The following is a 12,190-nucleotide window of genomic DNA, read 5'->3' as shown; positions in this document are numbered from 1 at the left end:
CCTTCCCCTTAGATTAGGCTAGCTTAGGTTATAGGACATCTATCGTTTCGACAAAAAAAAAAAAAAAAAAAAAGATAACATTTTAAATTTTGTCCTAAAAAAATAAAGAACTATGGGTAAACAAATTAGATTTTATAAATACTTGAGGGACTGACCAGGCAATTTTGCGTGATCCATCTATTTCAAAGGCAAAAGACGATCATTATTAAACCTTGAGAGCTAAGAAAGCCGGAGGAGCTGAATTATCAATCAAAATCGGAGTAGAAATTTATTGGTAGAATCATTACTCAGAGAATACATAAAAATCTGCAAAATTAGAAAAGAGTAGAGAAAGAAACCCTAGCATAAATTTGCAGCGTTATAGCTCGATCTAATCGGAGTTAAAAACTGAAAAGACCGCCGGTGGAAGCCAAAAAGCCTCTGAGCAATGAGCACTCCACCACTATCCGGCGGCGTAAGTGTACATATATCGCAAGTTTATGTTTATTTTTTAGGCTCTACTGACATATTGAACTTAGATCTGTGAAATTGATTGAGAATTGGGTGCGTTGTATTTGGAATTAGGGCGTGTTGACAGGGGGCTTCACTAAGTTGTGTAAAGGGCTTGCCGTGGTGCTTGTGGGCGGCCACATTGTTGTGCAGATTATTCCTACTGCTTCTTCATATCTTGCTCTTATCCCCGCCAAGTACTCATATTTCTCCTCCTCCTCCTCTTTGTTGCGATACAATATATGTTAATACTAAGCTCGGTAATTGGATAATTACTGCTTAGCCTTTGCCTAATTTCATTTATATGTTTATTCTTTTCTGCATTTGGTTGAATTATGGAATGTGATCTGCAAAATTAATCAGTAAGGCTGTCAGGGAGTGAATTTCCAACTGGAGTTAATTGAATAAATGGTTGTAGTATTTGAAATAAGGTCAAGCCTATCCAGGGAAGCACCTGCCATTGTAGGTTTTGGAAGGGTTTGGTTTTCCTTAACAACCATACATTTTTGGTCTGTGATTTTAGTATTATGCCAATGGGAGCTTATGGAAATTAATTACTTTTCCACGTCCACTGCACAGCTTTATCAATATATTAGACGCTTAATTTGGAGAAAGTAGTCGCTGACACCGATAAACACTCTGAATCCTTGTTTTTAAGGCTTTTTTTTTTTAATTTTCATATAAGAGTTTCTGTCATGTTTGGTCGTTTCTGATCCATATCATATGTCCATGGTCTGCTAGCTAGTAGTCTGTCTTGTCCAGAAAAAATCTTGTATCGGCCATATCTGGATCTGGAAGTAGTATTTCATTGCTGAAACTTTATTGTTTCCTATTCTTGCAGGACAATTCCTTTTGCTTGGAATCTTATAACTGCCGGTTACATTGAGCAATCTGTGCATGGAGTGCGTATTTTGTCCCTTCTGTCGCCTTGTGCTCCATATCTTCATCATCACCCCCCTTAGAAAGATATTTTAATATTTTAGAGAAGTCATTTCTTTGTTTGCTTTTACCTTGTAAAAGATCTATGTTAATGATATAATTATTTTTCAGGTGGTCATCAGCACTCTTGGTCTCCTTTTCCTTGGAAAACTGCTTGAACCAATATGGGGTTCTCGAGAATTCTTAAAGTTTATCTTTGTGGTTAATTTCTTAACTTCTGTCTGTGTTTTCATCACGGCCATTTGCTTGTACTACATAACAAGGCAGGAAAACTACCTGTAAGCGTTTCAAGATTTACTTGTTATGCAGAAACATTGTTGGAGTTTACATATGTTAGATGCTATATATCTTATAATACTAAAATTTCAAATATAAGTATGAAACTTTAATTTTATTATGCCTCGCAAAATTATTCTGATTTCCATATGCCATCTTGTTGACTGTTAACATGGAACAATCTGATTTCTTTTATTTGCCTTTTTTGTAGTTATATGCCAATTTCTGGCTTTCAAGGGATTCTATCAGGATTTCTTGTCGGCATTAAGCAAATTATACCTGACCAAGAGCTGCCTGTGCTGAAATTAAAAGCAAAAGTATGTAACTTGAGAGTACTTGAGTGATAATTTTCAACATGTTTGGAAAATTCATATACAAAGAAGAGGTTCAGAATATTGTATGACATCCTCTTGTATATCTGTTATGGTTATCTGCAGTGGTTGCCTTCTCTCATGTTATTGGTGTCCATTGCTGCAAGCTTTTTTACACCAGATTCAGCATCATACCTCCCAACTTTAGTATTTGGTGCATATATAGGTTGGATTTACCTCAGATATTGGCAAAGTAAACCTGAAACAAAACTCAGGGGTGATCCAAGTGATGAGTTTGCATTCTCTACATTCTTCCCTGAATTTTTAAGGCAAGCAATGCGAGTTGCAATTTTCCGTATTCAGCTCAGTTTTTGCACTTCATTCCCTTACTTTCCTTGATACTATACGTTGATGAATGGCTTGCAGACCTGTAATTGATCCCATTGCTACAATATTTGGGCGATTATGTTGTGGAAGAAGATCTGAAACTTCTGATGAGGCCAGGGGTCATACCTTGGGGGGTGAGCCACTGCCTGGTTCTGATCCTATCGAGGCATCTCGGAGGAGGTAACCTGTGCCGTTATTTATTTAGTGGAAGCAATAATTAACTCAAAAGGGATGAGATTAAATGAGCTTTAGTCAAACAATAGCCTTCTGATCTGGAATGGAACTTTTAAAATGGGTGCAAAGGATAGGTTTGTTTTTTCAGGTATAGTAATTCATTTTTTTTGAAGGTGTACTACTACCACAAGGCAATCTTTTCTGCAATTTGTTCTTTTTGAGGACGTAGATTTGAAACACTTATCTGACTGATGTAATTAGAGCAGAAGTAACATCATGCTTGATGGTACTTGGTGGAGCGGTTCAATTTTGGTGTTATGAATGGGATAGGTAATGGACTACTAGTAGAAGAAAAAGATGACTCGGAAGAGAAACATTCGAGAGTTTCTGCAAGTTGAATAAGGAGAGCTGATAATTGATAACGAATGCTTAACTCTTCTTGGTGCTTCATATAATCATTTGTAACAGGGATAATGCCTTGAGGAGTTCCTTTTCTCTCAGAACTTGTTCATATGTTGAGGATTTCATCAATCAGATAAGTTGTCTAGGTTATCTCACGTGGTAGATTTTGACATGAATTAAAACTCTTCAGCTCGGTATAACCTGAGATTAAAAGCTGATTGAATGATTTTTCCTTTTATATCAGTTAATAGAAGCCTTTTAACAGAGAATACATTTCTTGAAGAAATTTATTAAAGAAAGAACTGATGGAAGTACGAAGTAAAAATTGGTTGTGGAATCTGAACTCTCACTTTAATAAGATGATGAATGAAAAATGTTCAATTGCAGGGAAAGGGGTGCTCGCGCACTCGAAGAGAGATTAGCAGCAGAGAGGCTGGCCGCTGCAGGGAGGTCAGAAGAGTCACAAAGAGATGCAGCTGAGAATGTCTAAAAATGTCTTATAATGCAAATATTAAAAATTCAAGTTTACCGAAATCTCTAGACACATTATAAGCTATGTGAAAGCAGTTGGATACTGAATACCAGTTTTGCCTCGTTTTTATTCTGATCTGCATCGTATCAACTAGCGCCATTTTTTTGTTTTGCACACTACTGTCTTTACCACAGCTTAGAGAAATGAGTATTTAGTTTTTTGGAGGCAGTCTTTAATTGTACTTTAGCACATTACAGACGGTAGGTTTTTTTTATTTTATTTTATTTTTAAAATACTATATGGACCTCGACATGCATTACTATTGATGTACATGGAAAACTTTGAATGGACCTGTTTATCCTGTTCGGCGAAAGTGCATCATAATAAAATGCAATTCGTCTGTTCTTAGCTGGACATTGAATGGTGTTCCTAGTGAGTACAGTTAAATTTCCTTCTCTATAGCTAGAAAACTGGCTGGACTTTGGATGGCTTTGGAAATGGGGACTGTACGATGTTCCCATCGTAATCTACACGAGAAATCAAACTTCTTTTTTAAAAAATAAAAATAAAAATCTCATGCTACTCTCATTTTAAATCTCATGCCATGGTCTTCACATGACCACGCAAACAAGTGGTTTTTGGGTTTACTCAATTAGAATTTTTTTTGAGTAAATTTTATATACACTAAAGGTGTATATATTACTACGATTGAATATATGACGTATATACAAAATCTGAGTTACAGATTCAAATTCAAATTATATGTCGTACATCTAATAGTGAAAATGTATACAATATCAGTGTATTGTAGATTAATCTTTCTTTCATACATTGTTGAATAAAGAAGAATTATCTTACCTTTGTTATTACATGACTCTTCCTTCAGTTCACTACTTGATTACCTGCCAGGTCAAAAAATTGAAACAGATTTCCCGTAATTATGCCCGATGAAGAAGAATTGTTTTTCTATTTAATTTGTCATCCTTTTCTGCGATTCACAGAGGGGTACAAGTGCTCTAGGGTATGGTTCATATTGAGATTCAGATTCTTTACTGATATGGCCTACTGCAGTTTTGCCCTTAATTCTGGGATGTCATAGATTATCATCAGTTTTGTCCCCCAGTGTGGTGGCAAAAAGGTTCCAAATATACAACTTCGACTCTTCATTTTTGTTTTCCAACCTGATCTTTTCCTTCTTTGCAAAGTCAACAGCTAGGATGTTCTAGTTGAAGTTTAGGAGATCCAAGAATCCCCAGGATTAGTCAAGCTTCAAAAGAGTGAGAGCTGTCGAGGCAGAGGCACCGCAAGTGACAGCCCAGTGGCAGTCACATTGTTGGTATCAGGATCCAAATCCTTAGTCCTTACTCCCCCATCCTCCTGAAGAAACAATCCGTGGAAGAAAAGATGCAGAGACCAGGGAGGGGAGGAAGGGATCACCCCACTCATTCTCAGATGAATATTGTCTGTTTCGGCTCCTTCCAACTTAGAAAAAGTGGCTAAACCTCATAAATTTGTCCGCGTCAAAACAATATTTGCTCTTGGTAGACATCTAATGCCTGGATGACCTTCTCTATGAGTAATTTTCTGTGCAATCTATACCTGCAAACACGAATATAATGTCATGTAAATCTCATAGTTCTGATGAACAGTAAGGAAAGCAATGTATGCATACTGGTGGTTACATACTTTATTGCTGCTTCCAGCGTCCTCCTAGCTTCAGGCATAGAATCTGTCAAAGACAATGCAAGAAAATAATAACGAGGACATTAGACTTCTAACGCGAAACATCTGAGGCCAAATTTCAGCCACTTTGTGACAAAAATACTACATTTTGATCAAGTTTTTTCCGTTCGCACGATTCTGTCTTGGATCTTAGAAGCTTCAAAGTTCCAAGACAGAGACCAAATTTTTCTGCAAATCTAGTTCTCAGGTGAAAAACAATTATTTCATCACCCCAATGTTTAAAGGCAGCAGAATTTTTTTTTGGTTATATACATTTCTGTTATTGGAACTTGATCTTTCATACTGATGATACCTAGAATCTGCTGATCTTCCTTGGCAGTTGTGGGGTACTCGGCAAGCATTAGCTGACATTCTTCTTGCAACTCCTTTGCAGCCTTCCGCTCTATACTTGGTATTGGAGGGACATCTCCATCTGACCATGTTGGCAATGTCCTAGCTGCTGCTAAAACAGCTCCATCAACAAAATTGTATCCATTATTTGACAACCGACCTGCTAGCAATTTTGTTGATTCGATAAATTAATCCTAAAAATTCAAGATAAAAGCTCAAATGAAAGTATCCCATCAGCCATACTGTTGTGGTAATATTCCTCCGGAAGGCCAGATATGTTAAAAACTGACAAGAAAGAATCCAAATGAATCCGAGCACCACCAGAGAATTGAATAACATCCCAAGGATTCTGCATATTTAATAATATATGAAAGGTATTAATACCAAAAAAAATTTTAAAAATAGAAAAAGTAAAAACTCAGAGCCAAAAAGAAGGGTATCAAATCCACGGTGGAAATATAGGCAATTTAGCTGTACCAGAAAGCTATTACGAAGAACTACGGAGCTAATAAGGATTTAAGATACCAAGATCTGCATTTCCTGAGTTCAGAGTTTAGCCCAACTGCTTAAAGCCATCTTTCCTCAGGCAATATGCCAAGGTTTGACACGCATCACTACCATTATACACCCCATTATCCATGCCCTTAGGATATATCATATATGATATTCTCACAAAAAATGTTTAAAAATAAAAATAAACAAAAAAGACAAAAGAAAGAAGGAAAAAGAGAGAGAAGCAGCATTGTCTACACACAAAAGCATTAGAAAAGAAGATGAAATTAAGGAATGAAGTCAATAGATAAGATCATGAATTGGAATTAGTACTAACTCCCAATCCTTGAGTTATTCAAAATTTTCTTTTATTTTTTGTTTCTATTTCCTCTTGTCCTTCTTTATCCTCACAGAAGACAGATTACAGAACTGGTGGATCAAAGAAAATTCAGTCACTACCTCTTTGCATCTTTAAACCTCTTAATTTGAGTTTACACTTGTGCAAGTGTTGAGACTTCATTACAGGCACACGGATCATGACATCTTAAAGGTTGTGTCATATTCCGAAATCTATAGTGTCTATTGGAACAAAGCTATTTGACTCTTATGCCAAAGTTTTCTATCCTACCCAAGCACACAACTGTAATTTCTAATTTGGCAACTAGCGTACTACATGTTTAAGTTAAAAGTTAAATTTAATGACTTCGCTTTCGCTTCATAAGTTGAAATCAAATAATATTCTCAAACATTCTAAGCCTATTGCAAACAATCAGGAAACAAGAATGTTACAAGCCATTACCTCCCTTTTTTCTAAAAAAAAAAATAAAACAAAATGGAGGCAAATAGTAAAATTATCGCTGTGGGACCAATACAGAGATTACTATATTCTTGGTTCTGCCCATGATAAAGTTTTCAACCATGGCAATGGAAAAGATCTGCTTTATTGGAAAGCAAGTACAATGACATTATCTACAATAGTGTAACAGCTATTGCAATTTTTTAAGCAGAGCAAGGAAAAGAACCATTACCACAGGCGATGAAAAGCCATATCTTTGCATAAACAAGTTATTCTTCCATCCACTCATGTAATTGACAGTCATCTGCAAAGGTTTAAGGAAAGTAACAGCCTATCATATCTGCAGTATGCACTTTATAAATAGGCGTAGACTCTAATGCAGGCAAAAGAAGTAGAGAAATTGGTATGAGCAAACAACAACCAAGTATTATTAGTAAAGAGACTTCAAGTCTGCAACAGCTAGTATAATAGACCACAATGTAAGGGATATTCAGTTTTTGCTTATTGGTATTCGGTCTGCTATATCACATATTATAGTTTCTGATAATTAATTAGAGAAATTTGACAGTCTTCTTCGATTTTTTTTTCTTTCTTTTTTATTGGGAAATGTTGGAAAATTTTAAGCATGAAAATCAAGGAACATTTTCTTTTCTCATCCTGGTGTGAGTTGAGCCAATAACACCAAAGACAGATTGAAGCCAGCACAAGAAAGAAAATTTGTTTTCCAAGTTTTAAATGCCAGGACTTGGAGGCTGCAAGTAGATTTTACATCTATTACCATCCCTAAACAATCTTTTAGTAACTTAAGAGGTAAACTGTGACTTGGACATCAATTGCCTAATAATGCATGAACCAGAATTCAATTAGGATGCCAACAACTAGTACAAATTTTAAATCATAAAAAAGATTCATGCCTTCTACAATGTGACAAAGAACTACAATCACCATGCTGCTTCTACTAACATATATCACTCAATCCAGATCAACCATTTAGCACGGAAAATTGACAAGCATTTACCTCATCTCCCCTTCTAATCCTTTGTCCAGCATTAATCATCACCTCAAGCATGCGATCTTTGAAACGCCAGTGGAAAAAGCAATTTGGCTGGAATGAATGGTTTAGCATATCTGGATAAGAACCCTCAGTAATTAATCACTACACTCATATATTAAGATTTTTTAATCTATAATTTCTCAACATATTCACAACAATTCCATTAGTTTATGATTTCTCAACATTTCCACTCTTTAAACATTAGCCTCTAATTCTGATCTTCTCTGGCATACAAATGACATAATGCAAGTGAAAAAGTGCAAGATTTAGTGGCATAACAATGCTCAAGAGACTCTAATTAACAAAGACATATTAGCAGTCTTGCTTAACCGAGTGAAAAATTTCATGTCACGAAGAGGTCCTTAATCATCTCCTTGTCCTTCAAAACTGCTAGAGGAAATTAATCAAACAATCACCTCCTTACATTTTTTTAAGTTTTAGGCTATAAAGAATGTTCATTTTTTGATGTTTGTCCTACTAATCTGTTCATTTTCCTACTCGATTACAACAGAATTGCAGTTGAAGCACCCTGTACCCACAGATTTTCATTTTTCTTGTAGGAAGAGATTAAGAAAATTATCTTATTCCACATTTTTTTTGGCTCTACTCCAGCAATTCAAGATAAATTTCCAAAAGTCATACAAAGCTTCAGAACTGGAGCTGCATATCTAAATAAAAACCTGAAGGACCACATGATTCTAGCATATCAACCAATGACACATTGTGGTATGAGAAAATAAAAAAAGATAAGCTGAAGAACTCACCAGCATAAGGAACTAACATGTTTAAATCTTGAACCAGAGCACCTATTCTTGTTTGCATATTAATGCATCGAGACTGTGCAATGCTCACTGCCCAAATGAATCTCTCAGGGTCACGAGCAAGACGCTTTATTTTAAGAGGAACAGCAGAATGCTGAATGAATTAAGAACAGGTCAACATATTAGACACAGATAAAAGTTAAAATAAACAACTAACTATACTAAAAATCTGATGATAAACAGGGCAGATAAGACTGCAGAATACCCAATTCTTTTCCCAGAATTCTAATGCCCGTTGTCGATGCTCTCTCATAGTGGAAGCAAGATTGTGATCCTGCAACTCCAAAAGGTCCTCCTGAAAATAAAAAGAAAACAAAAAGAGAACTATATGTCAGACAGCAAAATGAGAAGCAACAGAATAGTTATGGACTCACGGGAGGGAGTGACAGGCAGTATTAGAACCACATAAAGCAAATAATACTAGTAGACAATTCCAGAACTCAAAAGTCAGGGAATATTTAGCATTGAACAGGTAGAGAGTAAATCTCAGCAGAAACATACAGCTCCTAACCATAAATGAAAAATCATACAACAATATGTTAAGATGAATTATGAGCTCCAAAGCATGACATAAATGTCAGTAGCATAAAGGATTCAAAATGACTTTCTGCTCCATTATCTGACATATTAAGTCCACAAAATATAGCTTTCACATGAAACCAATGCTTTCAACCTACAGGATGCAAAAGTTAAGAGATACTTGAAAGCCAAAAAAAAAATTATATATATATATATATATATATATATATATAGACACAGTTATGTCTGTAGTGAAAACATCACAATAATTCTGAATTAGGTTACAGAGTCCACCTATAAAACACACACAGTAAACAAATTGTAAACTATCTTGTACATCTAATATCCACTATTTGCATGTGCCCTTGACAAAGACCACATAAAGAGACAAAATAGTACTTCTAGAAAGCCAAATGCGTTTGAGTTAGCAATAAGGCATTTACTTTTTACTAGGATCCTCATTCACAAACCTCAGTCGCTAGAAGCAAGCTAGTGCATTCATCAGCACTTGGCAAGAAGTCACCATACAGTGTCCAGAAGTTGTCTTTGCAATCAAATGCATATAAAAGAAGACATGCCAACCTCAGGTCCCAGTCTATCTGTCAAAATACCAATATTATATTTAGGACTTTAAGAAAATACATGACCTATTCTAGAATACAAAGAAAACCTACAGATGAAAATGATTCTAGTGAGCATGGCTAAGTAATTTAATAGTACGTAACTGAATATTACCTAAATACTTGAATCTACAAAAGAAAATATAATGAGCAATGATGAAACTGTCAGCTGTGAATAGAAAGATTAAACATGGAATGAGCAACATACTTAAAAATTTACCTCTGGATTGGTTGAATTGATGATGTCAAATATAGGATGGCCGACAGGTATGATATCCGGAAAGAACATCCAGGGTGTCTTTTGGCTTATAGTTAACATCAATTCTAAGGGAATTTCCATGATGACCTGCAGAATCACATGAATAATTGGATGGAAAGAATATCATTTTGTTTCGCATTCACAAACAACAAATCAAAAGGTATTGAAGTTTGTCATAGTCAATGACAACTTAAGTTATAGCTAAGTACATTGTATAACAACTGCTAGAAGCAAAACTAACCCTAGCTCGACGAAGAGGCTCAACATCTTTGGAAGCATATACTCCAAACCCATCAGGGCCTTCCCTGAATTCAATGCCATATGCTCTAACACTCCTAACATATCCTATCTTATAGAAATCTGGGTCTGCCGGTTCTAACTGTTAATGGAAAATTAATGAACTTTTCAAGTCAAAATAGAGAATAAAATCAAACAAATGAATGTAGTTAAAAAATAGAAGAGACAATAATTATACCAAAAATTTCCAGACAAGTATATGGCAAGGTAATAATATGAAGATTCACAGATCGAAGAATGGAGAAGGCAGAAAATGGCACAACCACATTGCAGAAAATTTCTCCACCCTAGTTCCAATAATTGCTGACATGTCTTTCTTGACCTTATTCCACACTAAAAAGTAATCATACATGCATGAACAAATAAATTGCCAAGGAGACCTTGGTCTAAAGACTAAGGTTGTGGTCCAAGGAATTAGAGGTCCTGGGTGCAAATCCCACCTTCCCCCTCCCTGCTCCTTAAATCCTACCCCTTCCCTACTAAAAAAAATTAAAAACAGATAATTTCTTTCATTCATCAATCCTCTTTCCCTTTCCATATGACAAAGTTCAACCAAGAGCACAATATAAGCAGGACATTCTCTACACTTCTCAATTTACAAAAAAAGTCACTTCCTTTTCCAAGGCTACGTCATAATCAATTTGAAATCCCAGTAGAATAGAAAATTCTTCATGTTTATTGATTTCAAGAAAGAAGGAACAGCAGAATCAAGCGTTTGGTGACAGTAGTTATAGAATTACAGCTTCTGCCAATATAATGTTACTACTAAGGATTAGCTTTTCTTACTCCCAAGATACATGATGAGAATAAAAAGGTGAGCAACCAATGAAAATCGTATTCATCACAGGACACAAATGACTTATCAAAGGGTGAATCAACAAAATAAAATATACAATTAATAGGAAGTAATATGAAACTCAATAAAAAAAAGGGTGCAAATTGAACCTACCTCAGAGGCAGGAGTAGGTTGGAGTGATGAAGGGGTTTGAAAGAGTGGGAACGATGAAGGAGATGAAGCAGATGATATCTCTAAGTTTGAAGCAGCAGCAGCAGCACTAGAACTAGTTGCATTGTAAGCAACTGCAGCTGCAGCAGCAGCAGCAGATTTGATGGACCTGTTTCTTTTCTTACATATAAAAATGGGTTGTTGTACTGGAACATGGAGATAACACTCACCAGTACACAACTGCAACAAACAAACAAAATAATAAAAGCCCATTAAAAGATTGTAAACGAAAGAAGACAACTTTAATTTTTCTCTTGAATATATCTGCGAAAAAATTTCATTTCATTCCCTAAGGTACCCAGTTATTCAGTTAGAGAGCTTAAAACCTGTCCATTTTGTCCAACTTCAAAATCCCAAATCAAGTTTACAACTTTACAATCTACTTGTTCTTTCCAATACTAAAAATAGGTAAAGAAAAGAAAACGCCACCTGGCCCTATTCATCATCGAAAAACAAAATTCTGAAAATGGTGCAAATATTGAACGCAGAAGTAAGTGTTACCAGGAAACTATTCTTCAACATGAAGCAAAATTCTGGGAAGAGGAAGACCAAAGGACAGTAAGGATAATGATTAAGGGCTCCTGGAAGATGGGGATGCCTGAGTTCGGTGGTGATGGACCTCAACCTCAGCTTTGGCCTTGGGGATAGAGTGGCAGAAGAGTCGAAGAGAGGTTCAGAAAGCCAAACAAAATCCTTTAGCTGTTACTGATAATTGTTAAGGGCATTTTAGTCATCGAAGCATTTTCGTAGGAATTGTTCTGATTGGAGGGAAAAGGTGGGGAATTTGAAAAAAAAAACACACA

The 12,190-nt window shown here is 35.8% G+C and overlaps 2 protein-coding genes across 3 annotated transcripts; one reads left to right on the top strand and one right to left on the bottom strand.

The window, feature by feature from the left end:
• Positions 1 to 226: 226 nt before the first annotated feature.
• Positions 227 to 3,854, top strand: LOC113783519 (rhomboid-like protein 19). Its single transcript, XM_027329676.1, has 8 exons — positions 227 to 454; positions 565 to 686; positions 1,331 to 1,391; positions 1,540 to 1,706; positions 1,916 to 2,021; positions 2,142 to 2,344; positions 2,442 to 2,582; positions 3,366 to 3,854. Exons 1-8 carry the CDS (start codon positions 428 to 430, stop codon positions 3,466 to 3,468), a joined length of 930 nt encoding a protein of 309 aa, XP_027185477.1. The 5' UTR covers positions 227 to 427; the 3' UTR covers positions 3,469 to 3,854.
• Positions 3,855 to 4,398: 544 nt separating this feature from the next.
• Positions 4,399 to 12,030, bottom strand: LOC113783365 (protein PLASTID TRANSCRIPTIONALLY ACTIVE 14). 2 transcript variants are annotated; one of them, XM_027329483.1, is made up of 13 exons: positions 11,889 to 12,030; positions 11,331 to 11,567; positions 10,326 to 10,463; positions 10,046 to 10,171; positions 9,676 to 9,804; positions 8,892 to 8,981; positions 8,630 to 8,780; positions 7,830 to 7,939; positions 7,044 to 7,115; positions 5,767 to 5,872; positions 5,486 to 5,686; positions 5,137 to 5,179; positions 4,399 to 5,049 (listed from the first exon to the last, which is right to left on the bottom strand). In XM_027329483.1, the coding sequence occupies exons 1-13, from the start codon at positions 11,907 to 11,909 to the stop codon at positions 4,971 to 4,973; spliced, it is 1,503 nt and encodes a 500-aa protein (XP_027185284.1). In that variant the 5' UTR covers positions 11,910 to 12,030; the 3' UTR covers positions 4,399 to 4,970. The 2 variants fall into 2 exon arrangements, with proteins under 2 accessions (XP_027185284.1, XP_027185285.1); XM_027329484.1 differs by having other exon boundaries at positions 5,486 to 5,683.
• Between the last annotated feature and the right edge of the window lie 160 nt (positions 12,031 to 12,190).

The sequence above is a fragment of the Coffea eugenioides genome, chromosome 9 (assembly GCF_003713205.1).
Source record: "Coffea eugenioides isolate CCC68of chromosome 9, Ceug_1.0, whole genome shotgun sequence".
Classification (NCBI taxonomy): Eukaryota; Viridiplantae; Streptophyta; class Magnoliopsida; order Gentianales; family Rubiaceae; genus Coffea; species Coffea eugenioides.
The sequence above is the reverse complement of the archived record's forward strand: the minus strand, read 5'-3'. Positions and strand labels throughout refer to the sequence as shown.